General features: G+C 37.8%; 1 protein-coding gene across 1 annotated transcript; it reads left to right on the top strand.

Moving 5' to 3' along the window:
* Window positions 1-9,650: 9,650 nt before the first annotated feature.
* LOC149799626 (uncharacterized) lies at window positions 9,651-12,725 on the top strand. The gene has a single exon (XM_089958966.1). It carries the CDS (start codon window positions 9,991-9,993, stop codon window positions 11,950-11,952), a length of 1,962 nt encoding a protein of 653 aa, XP_089815092.1. The 5' UTR covers window positions 9,651-9,990; the 3' UTR covers window positions 11,953-12,725.
* The last annotated feature ends 852 nt before the right edge of the window (window positions 12,726-13,577 follow it).

The raw sequence follows: 13,577 nt of genomic DNA, 5'->3' as shown, positions 1-13,577 counted from the left end.
GGACAATTGCATAATTTACACAGCAAAAAAAAATATTACCTTTTTTTTTACTTTCGATTTCACTTCCAAGTATTTGACAAAATCAAGGTGAGGTATTTACTTCCTCGTCAGTGACGAAGTCAGCGGACATACAATGCTTTAATTTTCGGACTCGATTATTTATTATCTTTTTAGTTTCATACTCGGCTGCCAGTGCCAGTCTGATCTTTTCAATTGCACGAGACAGTGGAACAAATTCATTTATTTGTGCCTCCGCTACGCTGGCCAGCGATTTATACAAATTATTTTGGATCATCTTTATAAATCGATATTGAGCAGGAAGAATATAACGCCCTGCGCATTTAGCTTCACATAAGGATTCAAAATCTGACAGAATAGTTTCAGGATTTAGTGATAAATTAAATCCTTCTTTTTCTAATTTTTTAATAGCATCAATCACATTATTGATATTTTCGTGATTCATATTTATATATATTTTTATATATTTAAAATAAAAAAACATCACATCTCCTTTGAGCTTCTAGCTTATCATATGATAACCTACCAAACTCAGGAGCGGAAACACTACCCCCAATGAGCTCCTAAACTATCAAATAATAGTCTAGAAAGCCCAGAGGGTGTGTTTGCGAACGACGAGACATTCCCCATTTGTGAACCTCCTAGCTTACCATTTGATATCCTAGCAAGGTTCATATGGGGACAACACATAACATGTAACTTACCCTAACTTATCCTAGGGACGGTACAAACATATAACTTAATTTTAACTTATCCTAAGACGGCACAAACACATAGTATTTACAATATTTACAGTAGAAGCATATTTACAGCAGTTGTATACAGTAGAAGCATATTTACAGCAGTAGAAGCTATTTACAGCAGTTGTATATATAACTTATCCTAGGACGGTACAAACATAAAACTTAATTCTAACTTATCCTAGGACGGTACAAACATATAGTTATATTCTACGTCCAACGAAGTTGCACCCCCACCCCGAAAATCAATCCCGTTTGGGGTAAAAGACAACCCCTGAACGGGGCGACAACGGAGAAAGTTGTGCAACTTCGTTGGGTTTCGAAACCCCGTATATTATTAGGACGATATTGTATATAAACCGACTGATACCTGGAAGTTCAGAAATAGCTCAGCGTGATTTGTTTAAAACGTATTTTCTTAAATATGATCGTGTGGAAAATACAGATGTAGCATAAATCCGAGCAAGTGTAATAAAATAGTGATATTGTCTGTGAAAAAAAAGATAAATACGCGTTTATTCCTGACTTTGTCAGGGATAAAATCATTCTTGCGCTGTCACCTTGATAGCGTCAAGGGAAGTTATTTACTTCCTTGTGCAGAAAACCGTCTGCTGTGTTACCTGTAAAGTGTTATAGCGCGCTGTCAAGGTGACAACGGGGAAATAATTGTATCATTGACCTTCACGCAGTCACTGCAGAGTTATCTACATAAGAAAATATAATCTTCTGCTTATTATATGTTTTTGACAACGCGGATTTGTATATTTTTTCTGCGACTTTTCGTACTGAAGCCGCACAAATACCAAAATACTTGCCAGCTGCATATATCGATTGAAATATTATTTGTTCATTCGTGTCTAAATGTATGGAAACAACTGCCCTAGACTCTCTCTTCCCCCCAGTATTACCAGCTTTACAATTTTCGCTCTGCGTCACAGCTCTCAGATTCGATAAATTATTATTAAGTTTCTGTCCATCAATATGATCAATTACAAGACCATCTTTGATTATCCCAAAGAAACACTCGTACACGACTCTATGATTTTGATAGTTTTTACCCCCAGAAACCCCAAAATGGAGATAACCAGTATTACTAACAGCACCAACTGGTTTTTTCCGCCTACAATGTCTCACTATTCCCTCGCGAGATGCTTCATAATTCTTAATGATAGGATGCCGAACAAATTCTTGGCTTATTTATGTAATAATATATTTGTCTAATTTATAATTTGTCTGAAAACTTAGTTATATAATCACTCTCGGATTTCAACGCGTCTCCGTTATTTTTTTTTATTGTAATATCGCTTGAGTTCACGGTATCGTTTCCCCCCGCATCCCGCACATAACTGTGTTTTACCCCTGACACCAATGCCACATCGCAGGCATGGGATAGGTCCTGTGCTTCTTCGTTTGATGCTTTGTATATGTTCACCGCAGAATTCCTTCCTGCAGGGCTTACCACAGACTGTTACAGATCCAACTTTTAACCACTTGCAGTTATTCATTTATATATAATATTTCTTATTTAAATATTTGTCTTAAATATAATATGAAGGGTTTATTTGGCGCTGGGAGATTCGATCTTGACAGGCTAAACAGAGACTCACGACGGCGAAATCTAACTGATCTATTTAATATTATCAACGAGGGTAAAAAAGAATTCCGCGACGACGGCGCTTATCATGTATGGTCGTCATTTAAAATTATCCGCGACACCGACGAAGTCACCGATGCTACAATGACTGATGCGAGAACAAAAACAATTATTGATTATCTATTTGATATTCATCAAAGCGATGAACACAGCAAGAAATATTTTTTCAGAATAAAATTTATTGTGCAAACAGATTCCGATGAATGAATTATCCGTGACAAACTCGACCCTGTTCTTGCTAACGGAAAGACCATTCTGCTAAGTAAAGATTCCAAACCAGGAATGCTGACCGGGATTGATAAACCATATTACGCTCGAGCGTATCCTGTAACCGCAGTCATTTATGGAATATATCCGGTAAAGAAACCAAAAATTGATAAACTCGCCCCGATGCGAATGACTACGTCATTTACGACGTCATCAATGACTACGTTAAATTGTGTAGCCCAGCGAGTAATGGAACACTTTAAAAACGCAAAACGAGGAAACGGTTTAACCGATCTGCGACGTGAAAAAATAAAAGCATGGGCTGAGCAGGTCAAGGATACTGGGGCAACAATAAATGATGTTGCTGTGCTATCAAGTAAATTAAAATGTTCAATAACAGTAAAAACACTAACCGGGGAAATATTATATAATTCCAAACATTATAAAAAGTCAGGATCACCGATTGAAATTATTGATCATAACTCTCATGCCTGGACTGATGCGGTTACAATATTTCCACGAGATCGCGTTGTCAAACTTTATTCCGGAAATATATTTGATGCTATTTACACGATTAGTAAAACCGACCCTGTGTCGGTGTGGTTATTTAGGAGTTCCGAAGATTCCGAGTATGATCAATTTGTAAAACCCAACGGGGAATTATACCGGACAGAGTCGTTGCAACAACAAATGAAAAAACTCGCAGAGAAATATGTGAGAAACGCAAGTGTTTCCGAAGACATTGAGCAGTTATTGGTTAATTGTTTTACAGTTCCAAGTGTTGCCGCTCACGCCGCCAGAGAAAGAAATTCGTGGAGACCAACCCGAAGTCAGTTTCTTTCGGATATACAATTAAGTTGTGTCGAGTACGGGCATGGCGGGCTGTGGAATACTCGGTATGACTACCGGGATATGATTTCCGTGGATATGATTGCTTGCTACCCAGGAAGCTTTCTCGGGAACGGCGAGTGCAGCGAATACTTTAAGCGATTTGGACATCCCACGAACTCGATGACACGAGTTGCTATAAACGGCGTTTTACCCGACTTTGACCTGACAGGATTTGCTCGTGTGACTTCGTTTGAATTTGCTAAAGGGCTTCATCCGTGCTGTTATGTTTGGTTTGGCAGACACTTCAGTGAAAAGCGCTGGGTACCAATAGTGTTATTGCGATATATGCTTGACAGCCGAATACTGGTATCGTTGACTGTCAGTGAAGCAATCATATCATATCAACCGCAGACCTCAGTTTGGTTGCCAACACCGGAGCGTGTCAGTGTAGATGAAGTTATCGACGAGTATGCACGAGAGAGTCCAAATACTCCGATGGATGTCATTGTCAGTGAGGCTCCTAAAGTTCTCAAGATCAAACTCAGCAATAGTGAAAAAGCATCAAAAGATCTCGGACGAAGAATAATTGGTAAATTTACTCAGGGTGCAGCATTTGATCATAAAATGCATCACTCGCGGTTGATTATCGATGATACTGAATTGGATTTTATAATTGCTGACGCTGTTGCAAGAAATATATTTTGTAATCGGGAGGATGTGTTCTTGTCCGACGGGAAAAAGTTGGGCACAATTGTAAGTGATATCGACGGAGAATCGCCTCAATACACACATCTAAGATCTTCAATGCTGGGTTATGTTTCTATAAATTTGCTATCAATGATAAATCGATTTCCTGACACCGCAGTTAGAGTTGCAACGGATTCATTTTATATCAATAAAAGATATTCAGAATCACTGGCTCGTTTTACAAGCACTGATGAATCATGGAGTTCGTGGAGAATAAAAGCGGAGATGTTACACGAATATTGTGAATCCGCTCATGTTGCAATTAAGGATGATTATTGTAAATCAGAAATGTCAGAAATGTCTTCCGTGCCATCTGTGTATGATCAAATCACTAGACACAAAACCGTTTATTTGAACGGGCCGGGCGGGTCTGGTAAAAGAACTCGAGCGATTGAATTATTTGGAAAATCGGATATGATTGTGCTAACACCTACACACAGGCTTGCCAGGGAGATGAAACAACGAGTAGTCAATTCTTGTACTTATCACAGTTTTTTCAAATACAGCGGCGGTGTGTGGACGCCAGATCGAATGGGAACAAAATATATTCACGAGAAAATAATTTGGGATGAGATCTGTACGGTGCCATTGGAAACATTAAAAACATTTCTTGATTGGCTGCTAACGAAAAATACTGCAGTCGTTATGTGCGGCGATCACGGTCAACCACCTCCGTTTGTCGGCGCATCTCCGCATGATTGGCTGAGGAATTTTGTTGATTATTACGAAGAAGTGTCTGATGATCATAGAGCACTTGATGCAACGTTGAAAGAATTTAAAACATTAATCAGATTACAACCGAATAAAATTCAATGTGAAATTATGCGCGAGATGATTCCTGAAACTTCAATGAGTGACTTTTTACGCGCATGGAAACCAGACGATTTGATTGTGGCAAGTAGAAAGATAGTCAGAGACACACTTCAACAACAGCTATTTCAATTACAACAAGAAAAGTTTCCAATGCTGCCAACGCCGTTATGCTATAGACCAGCTGATACGCGGTTACAAAATATAGATGTTGATATCCCTGGAAAAACAGAGAAACAGAATTTAGTATTGAATGATATTGTGTTAGTTGATATTAATGCTGCCAAAGATGCACTAAAAATAAATAAATCCCCGTGGACGCTAGGATACGCAATGACCATTCATTCGTCTCAAGGACTGACTATTTCAGATACAACTGTCTGGATTGTTGATGATCGAATCGAATGGTCAAACCTAGTTTACTTGGCTGTGTCCAGAGTCAGAAGAATATCTCAACTGCGAAGGATTGTCTTGGATGAATCAAACGCTGATAAAATTAATAATGAAAACAACAGCGATGGTGATGTAACAAGAAAAAAACTCGCCGGTTACAAACAGAGTGACAAAAAAAATAATCGCGACTTTGATCTTGATGTTGAATTTATCAGAGCGCTGAAACAACAGCAGAATAATCACTGTGCGAGCTGTAATTGTATAATGCTATGGCAGTATTCGAATAAAAATTCAAGACAATTTACCGTAGACAGAAAAGATAACAATCGCGGTCATACACGTGATAATATCATGTTGACCTGTCTTGAGTGCAATCGACGTAGAGGCGCCAGCGCTAGTTAAGTGATCGAAATCAATGAAGTGATTTTGGCGGTAATTGTGTGTCCTCTGGAATTACCTGTAGTTGCTCACGTGTGAATCCACGTTGAGGAGCAGTTGAATCCAACCTGTAGATTGCTGGTCTACCAGTGGATCTTGTCACGGTGGTTATCTTGTGTGTGGTAACACTCCAAATAGAATCAGTTGCTCTTTTTTTACCACCTTCAAGTTCACCCGGTTCATATAAATATCTTCCAGTGACATTACCCAGTATCGGCTGCGTTGAAGAATCACGTCGTACGGGTATATGTTTTTGAAAAAAACCTTGTGTTTTCGTGATTGCGATGGCAGGTTTCATGTTGGTTGTTCGAGTTATTTCATTATTTAGCGCAGCTATCACGCTTGGTAATCTTGCAACCCATTCGCGCGATCTCGTATCCTGAATAAATTCCTTCGCGTATTGATATCCAAATAACCGCTCAGCAAGTGTTCGATTGAATCGCTCAACAATTGCCTGATCGCGATGAATTTCAGTATGTCCTCGTCTGATGGTGACGTTATGCTGTTTCATCAACGATGATACTGCACCTTGAAATTCTTTGCCAGGATCAACTTGTAATAAATTTGGCCAACGTAGACCACGTTGATAAATTCGTTTAAACGCAGAAGCAACCTCGGATGCTGTTTTAGTCGTTAACGGTTCAGCATCTTTGTATCTACTTGCAACATCAACTACAGTTAACGCGTACCTATATGTGCGTCTTCGGATAGTATCATGTGGCAGAAATAATATATCAGCCTGATGAACCTCATTTGGCACACTAACATCGAAATGCGCAAAGTGAATTTGTTTAGGACGCGGTAGATAAATTTGCCATATTGCCTGTCGGGACAACCAATTTTTAGCAGCAACTTTTGTAACTTTTGCTGCTTCAGCGAGTTTACTAATTGCTGCGTTACCTCTCCAGTATCCTCTTGGGGAATAATAAATCGACTCCATTATAATTAATTACCAGCGCCTAATACAAGCTTAGATTTCATTGCAGTTTTTATTAACCAGGATGCTAACCTCTCCTTGAAAGATTTATCAGGGATGGCATTTAACGCATGAATTAATTTCACGTCCGCAAGATGGCGCTGTTGTAAATCCTTGCTTCGGTAAGCTACATCATGAGCATGACACGCCTTATCAATAGCATTTATCGGATACTCACCTGGTTTTGGTTGATCCTGAGCATCAAGTCTGATATCAAGTCGGGTTCCTGGACCACAGTAATTATATCCTGGAAGATGTTTTTCTCCTGGGTATTTAGCCCACGGTGTTCCTGGTAGCTTGGCTAACCTGGCTGCGATATCACCTCCTTTTTTTTAATAATAAATTTAAACATTTTTATACCGCATCGTTCACACTTACCTGTAAGCGCTTGTCGATTATTTTTTGTTGTAATTGTTGTCATATCCGCAGTTGGGGTATATGTTCGGCATTTCACACAATATAAATTCATATTTATTTTATGATATATCTAATGGAGATCACTGACTTTTCTGCGTCAAAGCGATGAGAGCCAATTAAACATAACTCAGTGCTACCAAATTCAATTCGAATGATTATTATAGGCCCATCTGGGTCGGGTAAGACGCAGTTGTTACTTAATTTAATAATGAAGTGGATGGAGTGGGATAAATTATATTTGATAGCACCATCAGTGGACGATTAGCGATGTTATCAGGTATTAAATGATTTTAACGAAAGTGCAAAATCGATAAGTGAAGAAGATGTTATTGATTTTATAACTGATATCAATGAAACACCGAGTATCGATGATATTGATGGGAGTATTAATAATTTAGTCGTGTACGATGATATCGTGCTGGACAAACAATCAAACCCTGCCAGGATATTTTCCCGCAGCAGACATAAAAATGTGGATGTGATTTATGTAACTCAACGATATACACAAATACCAAAAGTGATCAGAGATAACTGTAACATTCTCGCGGTATTTAACGGTGTTGACGCACACACGTTACAAAATATTCATCGAACTTGGTGCAGCGGTGACATGGACATAAATAGATTCAGAAATTTTTTTAGTCATGCTCAACGAAAACCATACGGATTTGTAACAATAAATTTACATGATCCTCGGACACGATATCGAATAGGATTAGATACAATTTTTAGTTAGAAATCCTAGAATATTTACATTTTTAGCAGCAGAGAGACTGAGCCACCAAGTGTTTCGTCTAACCCGCCCCCCCCCCCCCCCGAGTCAAGAAGTATTTTTATAGTTAGTTATTTTTCATGAAATAACTCTTCTAGTCAGCAGAGAAGGCTTATTTATCATAAGTTTTCTGAATAGAGGGTTTATTTTGTGAAATAAGACCTTCTATCAAAAGTGTTCTCGATAGAGGATTCTGTTGGAACAAATAGTTGGTGGGCTCAGTCTCTCTGCTGCTAGAACATACGGGTTTCTTAGGTCCATCATATTTTTCTCAAATATACGAATATATAACTAGTTCAAAAGTTAACAAGCTGACATAATTATCAAACAAATCAAGTTCTATTGAATAGGGATCATTCTGAACCGTAAAAATGTCACATAGAACTGTAGCACAAATTAAGAGAGTTGGTAAATTTTATTTAAGAACATGCAGTGTAAATTACACAACTTTGTCAAGTTCTCAAACTTTTTACGTCACTATGCTTGTTACAAAATTTGTGGAATTAACTATAAATAGTTACACTGGAAAATATGACATAAAAATAAAAGTATATCTTGAATATGACTGATTAGTGTTAAGACAGAAAAAGTATAGATTGCACGTGTGGTTTTCTTGGAGTTGGTACCTTTTGGCATCCGTCCGTCTACGGGAGACGATGACGTAGCTCCAAAGTAAACTTTTGTTTATCCTTCTTTCTAGCTCTCTCTTCAGCTTGTTTTATTTTTCTCTCTTCCTCTGCGTTTTGAACTCCCTGCCTGACAGCTAAACGCCAGCTGGAACGGTTGTTTGCACAGCTTTCCCAGTCGTTGACATTGATGTTTGCCGTCTTCATGGAGTTGGTAGATATGCAGGTAATGGGGCCGAAAGCTGGTTTGTCTTACAGTCTAGATTATTACTGGCCACTAAATATAAAATCTGTCCATTTAATTGTTTTATTTTTCACAAATAGCCACATTTAACAATACATGACCTTGCGTGATATTATAGTACATATTTCAGGACAGGCTGGATAAATATTGATCAGTTTCAACGGTTATATTTGGTTTTTCACTCACTAGCCCGATAATAGACCAGATGAACTATTAATGTCCATCAGCACGGCTGGCGAAAAAAAAACCCAGAAAAAAGAAATGGTGGCTGTCAATGGGAGCAAAATTACATATCTGCTAACTATATTACAGGTCGTGTTAGTGTACGGTTCCACCAGTTTAGCAATAGGTAGTATTTTTGAGAATTTGACTTTGCATAGATTTAAATGGCGATTATTTAGTTTATTTCGCTGCTCTTCGACCAGTTTGCCGTAGATGATTATTATATAGCCGCCCTAGAAAATGCATCCGAAAAAAAATTAAAATACGTGCATATTTGTAGACCTAACCCAAACCTAGAAAAGTGATTTCAGTGCAAATTTTACTGAAAATCGCGCTGTGCTATCACAGTGAAAAATGCGGGTGGTTGGGTAAGAGGATTGCACCACCCCTGCTCTGATAAAGAGTAGACCCAACATCCACTTTTGTCGACTCGGTATAGTGCTCGGCCGCCCTGGTCTTAATCCACTTTACTCCTAGCCAACGAGAACAGTTATATTTAGCTATAAGAACACTCCTATCTAATGTATCATACAACTACTCTACGAAATCGATATTGCAGACCACGTGATTCTTCTTTTACTCGGTATCATGTATTTATTATAGCCCATCACCCTGACAAATCTTATCACAGTTTCATGCCTTGATAGTGGATGTATGTTTATGACGGTGGATATTCAGTACGTGAAAGAGGTAAAATATCAGACTATGAAGGACTGAGAAGACTCGAAGGACACTGAATACATTTGAATGTATTATTATGCGTTCCTGCAATATCGCAACAAGGAAGTTTGTTGAATGTCGACTACTAATACCTCGTGCAGAACTTGGTAGGTAACTTTGTCCGGTCACACAGGTACAGTAGGTGTGTAACATAAACCCATATGTACATGTCACAATGGCAGAAACTCAGGTAGCTACTTATAAACAACTGAACTGCCCAATATGTTTGGAAACATTCGAGTCGCCAAAAGTACTGGCGTGTCTACATACATTTTGTGAGAAGTGTATCCGCAAACATGCCTGCAGTTTTAGAGAGAACAGAACAGAGTCGGACATAATTACGTGTCCTGTTTGCAGAACAGCCACCCCTGCTCTCGCTGCAGACCAGACACCAGATGAGTGGGCCGCTAAACTAGCTACCAATTCCATCGTTTTGTCGCTTTTGGCGTCAACTCGGTCCAGTAAGGATGAGTATGTTTATTGTCAACCATGTTTAACTCTTGGAAAAAAGAATGTATCTGCAGCATACTGTGTCACTTGCTCTGAGTATCTCTGTAATGTATGTTACACTTATCATACAAGTTTTAAGATGAGCAAGGATCATTCAGTCACTGTACAGTCGGTGCAAGCGCAGCAGAATTGGAAATCAGCTGATTGGGATATGTATCGTTGTTCTGTTCATGAGGAACAATACAAATATTTCTGTACAAATCACAAGGAGCTTTGCTGCAGCGACTGCGCCATCAAGGATCACAGAAAATGTGATGAACTATTGCTTATTAAAGATTTATCTAAAGGTAACAAAGAAGTGAAAGACAATAAGCAAATATATGACAAATTAGATGCAGCGAAAAAGATGTTTATCACCATGCTTGAAAGTAGATCACAAAATTTGGAATTAATTGAGCAGCAAAAGATTGCAATAACCAAGTCGATTCAAGACTGGACCACCACCATTAAAGAGCTTCTTGATAGACTACAGACTGCAGCTCTTGACGAATTGGATCAAATGTGTAAACAAGAAGCAGTAACAATATCAGATCAAATTGTAGAATGCAAAAGCGCAATAGCTGCCATTGAAACGTCCGAACAAATGCTGATGGGAAGTAGAAAATCAGAGGATGACACCAAAATATTTATCACAACGGCCAAAGTATCGTGCCAAGTTATGAAGTATTTGGAAAGATACAAGGCCATGGAAAATAACACAGAAATTGTGGAATTAGAATTTCATCTTGACAACACATGTGAAGGAGTCATTAAAACCTTTTCATCTATTGGTAAATTGATAAGAAGGGTAGTCAAGATTCCTAAGATATTGTCTGACTCGTCATTTGCAGCAACCATAATGCCAAAAATTCAACCCAACTCAATGGTCATGTTTTGTGCTAAGATTCATAATGAGACAGAATGCGACATATGTTCGGGTGTTTTTCTTCTTGATGAAAGACTTGTGCTATGTGATTTTGCAAATAAGACAATAAAGCTGTTTAATAGATACTTTCAGTTCGTTTCGCATCTAAAGATGAAAAATTATCCTAGGGATATCTGTCTTGTAAATGAAGGTACTGTGGCTGTAACTGTATATAACGAAATTCAGCTTGTGTCTGTTACTAATAAACTGACACCACTGAGGATCATATCTGTTGGCAAACGGTGCTATGGAATAGCTTCCTACCAACAGAACATTATTGTAGACATACAGAGAGATGGACATTCACATTCATTTCTTACTTATGACAATTTAAATACAATCATCAACATGATTATGTCAAATGACAGATTGGATTGGTGTAATACACACTGTGTGAGCCAGGATGGACAGAGAATATATTACACTACAAAGAACGCCGTAATAACCATGGATATTAAAGGGAATAAACTAAATACATTTGAAAGCAATGATCTGAAATGTGCATCAGGAATCGCGGTAGACAAACAAGGGATCATTTATTGTTGTGGAAAGGAGTCTCAAACTGTGATACAACTTAATCCAGAAGGGAGACAACTCGGCGTATTGCTATCACGCGATCATAATCTTAAGAATCCTGTTGGTATCCTACTGAATGAAAAGAATGAAACGATTCTTGTGTTTGAAGAAAACTCTAATGATGTGAAAGTGTTCAAATTAATTTAACATTTTCACTTCACATTTTTTAGACACTCGGCAGATGATATTTCATTATGATTGTTCAAAGTTGAAGTGGTGGGTGCCAAAGCAATATACCCTTATATAACCAATTAGACAATATGATATCATTTGAAGACATGTTACAAGATTATTGAAATAATCCTATGATTTTATTTCTTTAATGGATTGTCTCGCATGTTTCTTTAACAGTATGCCAGACCTACCGTTAGAGGGATCTTAAGGATTATTCACTATGTTGAAATAAGAAAATTACATATCTCGGTCCTTGATTTTATTTTGTACTTTCATTTTCACGCTTTAATCGATATACATAATCGCTATTTATAATCGATATACATCTGCAAGTTGCGCAATTATTGACTAACCGTAATCGAAATCATGCAGAAATGTACACACTTTACAATAATGTTGAAGTCGATTTTGATACTTTATTTAGAAATGGGTAGATATTAGAATTTATTTACGACTGGGTAGGTATTAGAATTTATGTTTAAACGAGTAAGTATTAAAATTAATTATACTAATTCCTTGATTGAATAAGATTTTAATGACTCCTTCCATCGATACGATTTCTTCCTTTATAAACATATCACATGATTATTCTTATGAATTTGTTGCAGTTATATTGTGTAAAAATGTCTGGATGAAGTGTAGATTTAATTCAATAATCATTTGTCACAAAAAAGAGCATTTGTAACTGTGTAGATGTCTGTAAAAGGTGTAAAAGAAGAAATTAAAATAATACAAGCTAGAAATAATCGAGAACAATTCTAAGCCTTTGTAACAGACTTGTTAAATTTGTATGATCTGCACCCATAGTCATTTACTGTAATTCCACATTAATATAAATTGTTACTAAATGCATATGATGTTATTAGTTGCTGCGAGATACACTAAGATATAAATATCACGGTGTCATAACACACACACACACACACACACACACGATTGTCCCTTTCCATGCGTGGAAGACATACACAAACACACACACACACGACTGTCCCTTTCCATCCGTGAAAACAAATATTTACAGCCAATCACTCCTACTTTATACAATTCTTTGGAGATTTCTAAAGACGTACGGTGTTAATGTAATTTTGTATTTTGAATGGAATTAATATATCTGCCAACCGAGCCCACGGCTGAATGAGGCATCTGTCAGTCAACGATAGCAAAACATAAATTTCAATGGACCGCCATGTTTTAGTTGTTAAGACAAAAGCCATACCGGTTGAGTAGGGAAACAGTACGATTTCTTTTGTTTATGTTGGTTTTTAATGTCACGTTCAACAAAGTATGTGGCTATATTATGTTGAAGAAACAGAAGCATTTGAGTTGCTGAACCTAGCTGGCCTGGGCGGGTATCGAGCCAGCTACCCTTGGGTTACGACTCCGACGCTTTAACATCTGGGCTTCCATGGCTCCTGCAAACAGAACGAATTTACAAATTAAGCTTTTTATACATTCCACATTTTTTTTGTCCATTCTGCGGCTGTTAATCATAAAAAGGCTTTCGGATTACTGGAAAACACCCAGCAGCAGAGGGGGCAAATCTCACAACTTTTAGAAGCCTCCAAACGCCGAAATAAGCCCTTTAAAAACCGCGTTGA

The sequence above is a fragment of the Sinohyriopsis cumingii genome, chromosome 5 (assembly GCF_028554795.1).
Source record: "Sinohyriopsis cumingii isolate HCF-2022 chromosome 5, ASM2855479v2, whole genome shotgun sequence".
In the NCBI taxonomy this organism is placed as follows: domain Eukaryota; kingdom Metazoa; phylum Mollusca; class Bivalvia; order Unionida; family Unionidae; genus Sinohyriopsis; species Sinohyriopsis cumingii.
This window is presented reverse-complemented; position numbering and strand designations above follow the sequence as displayed.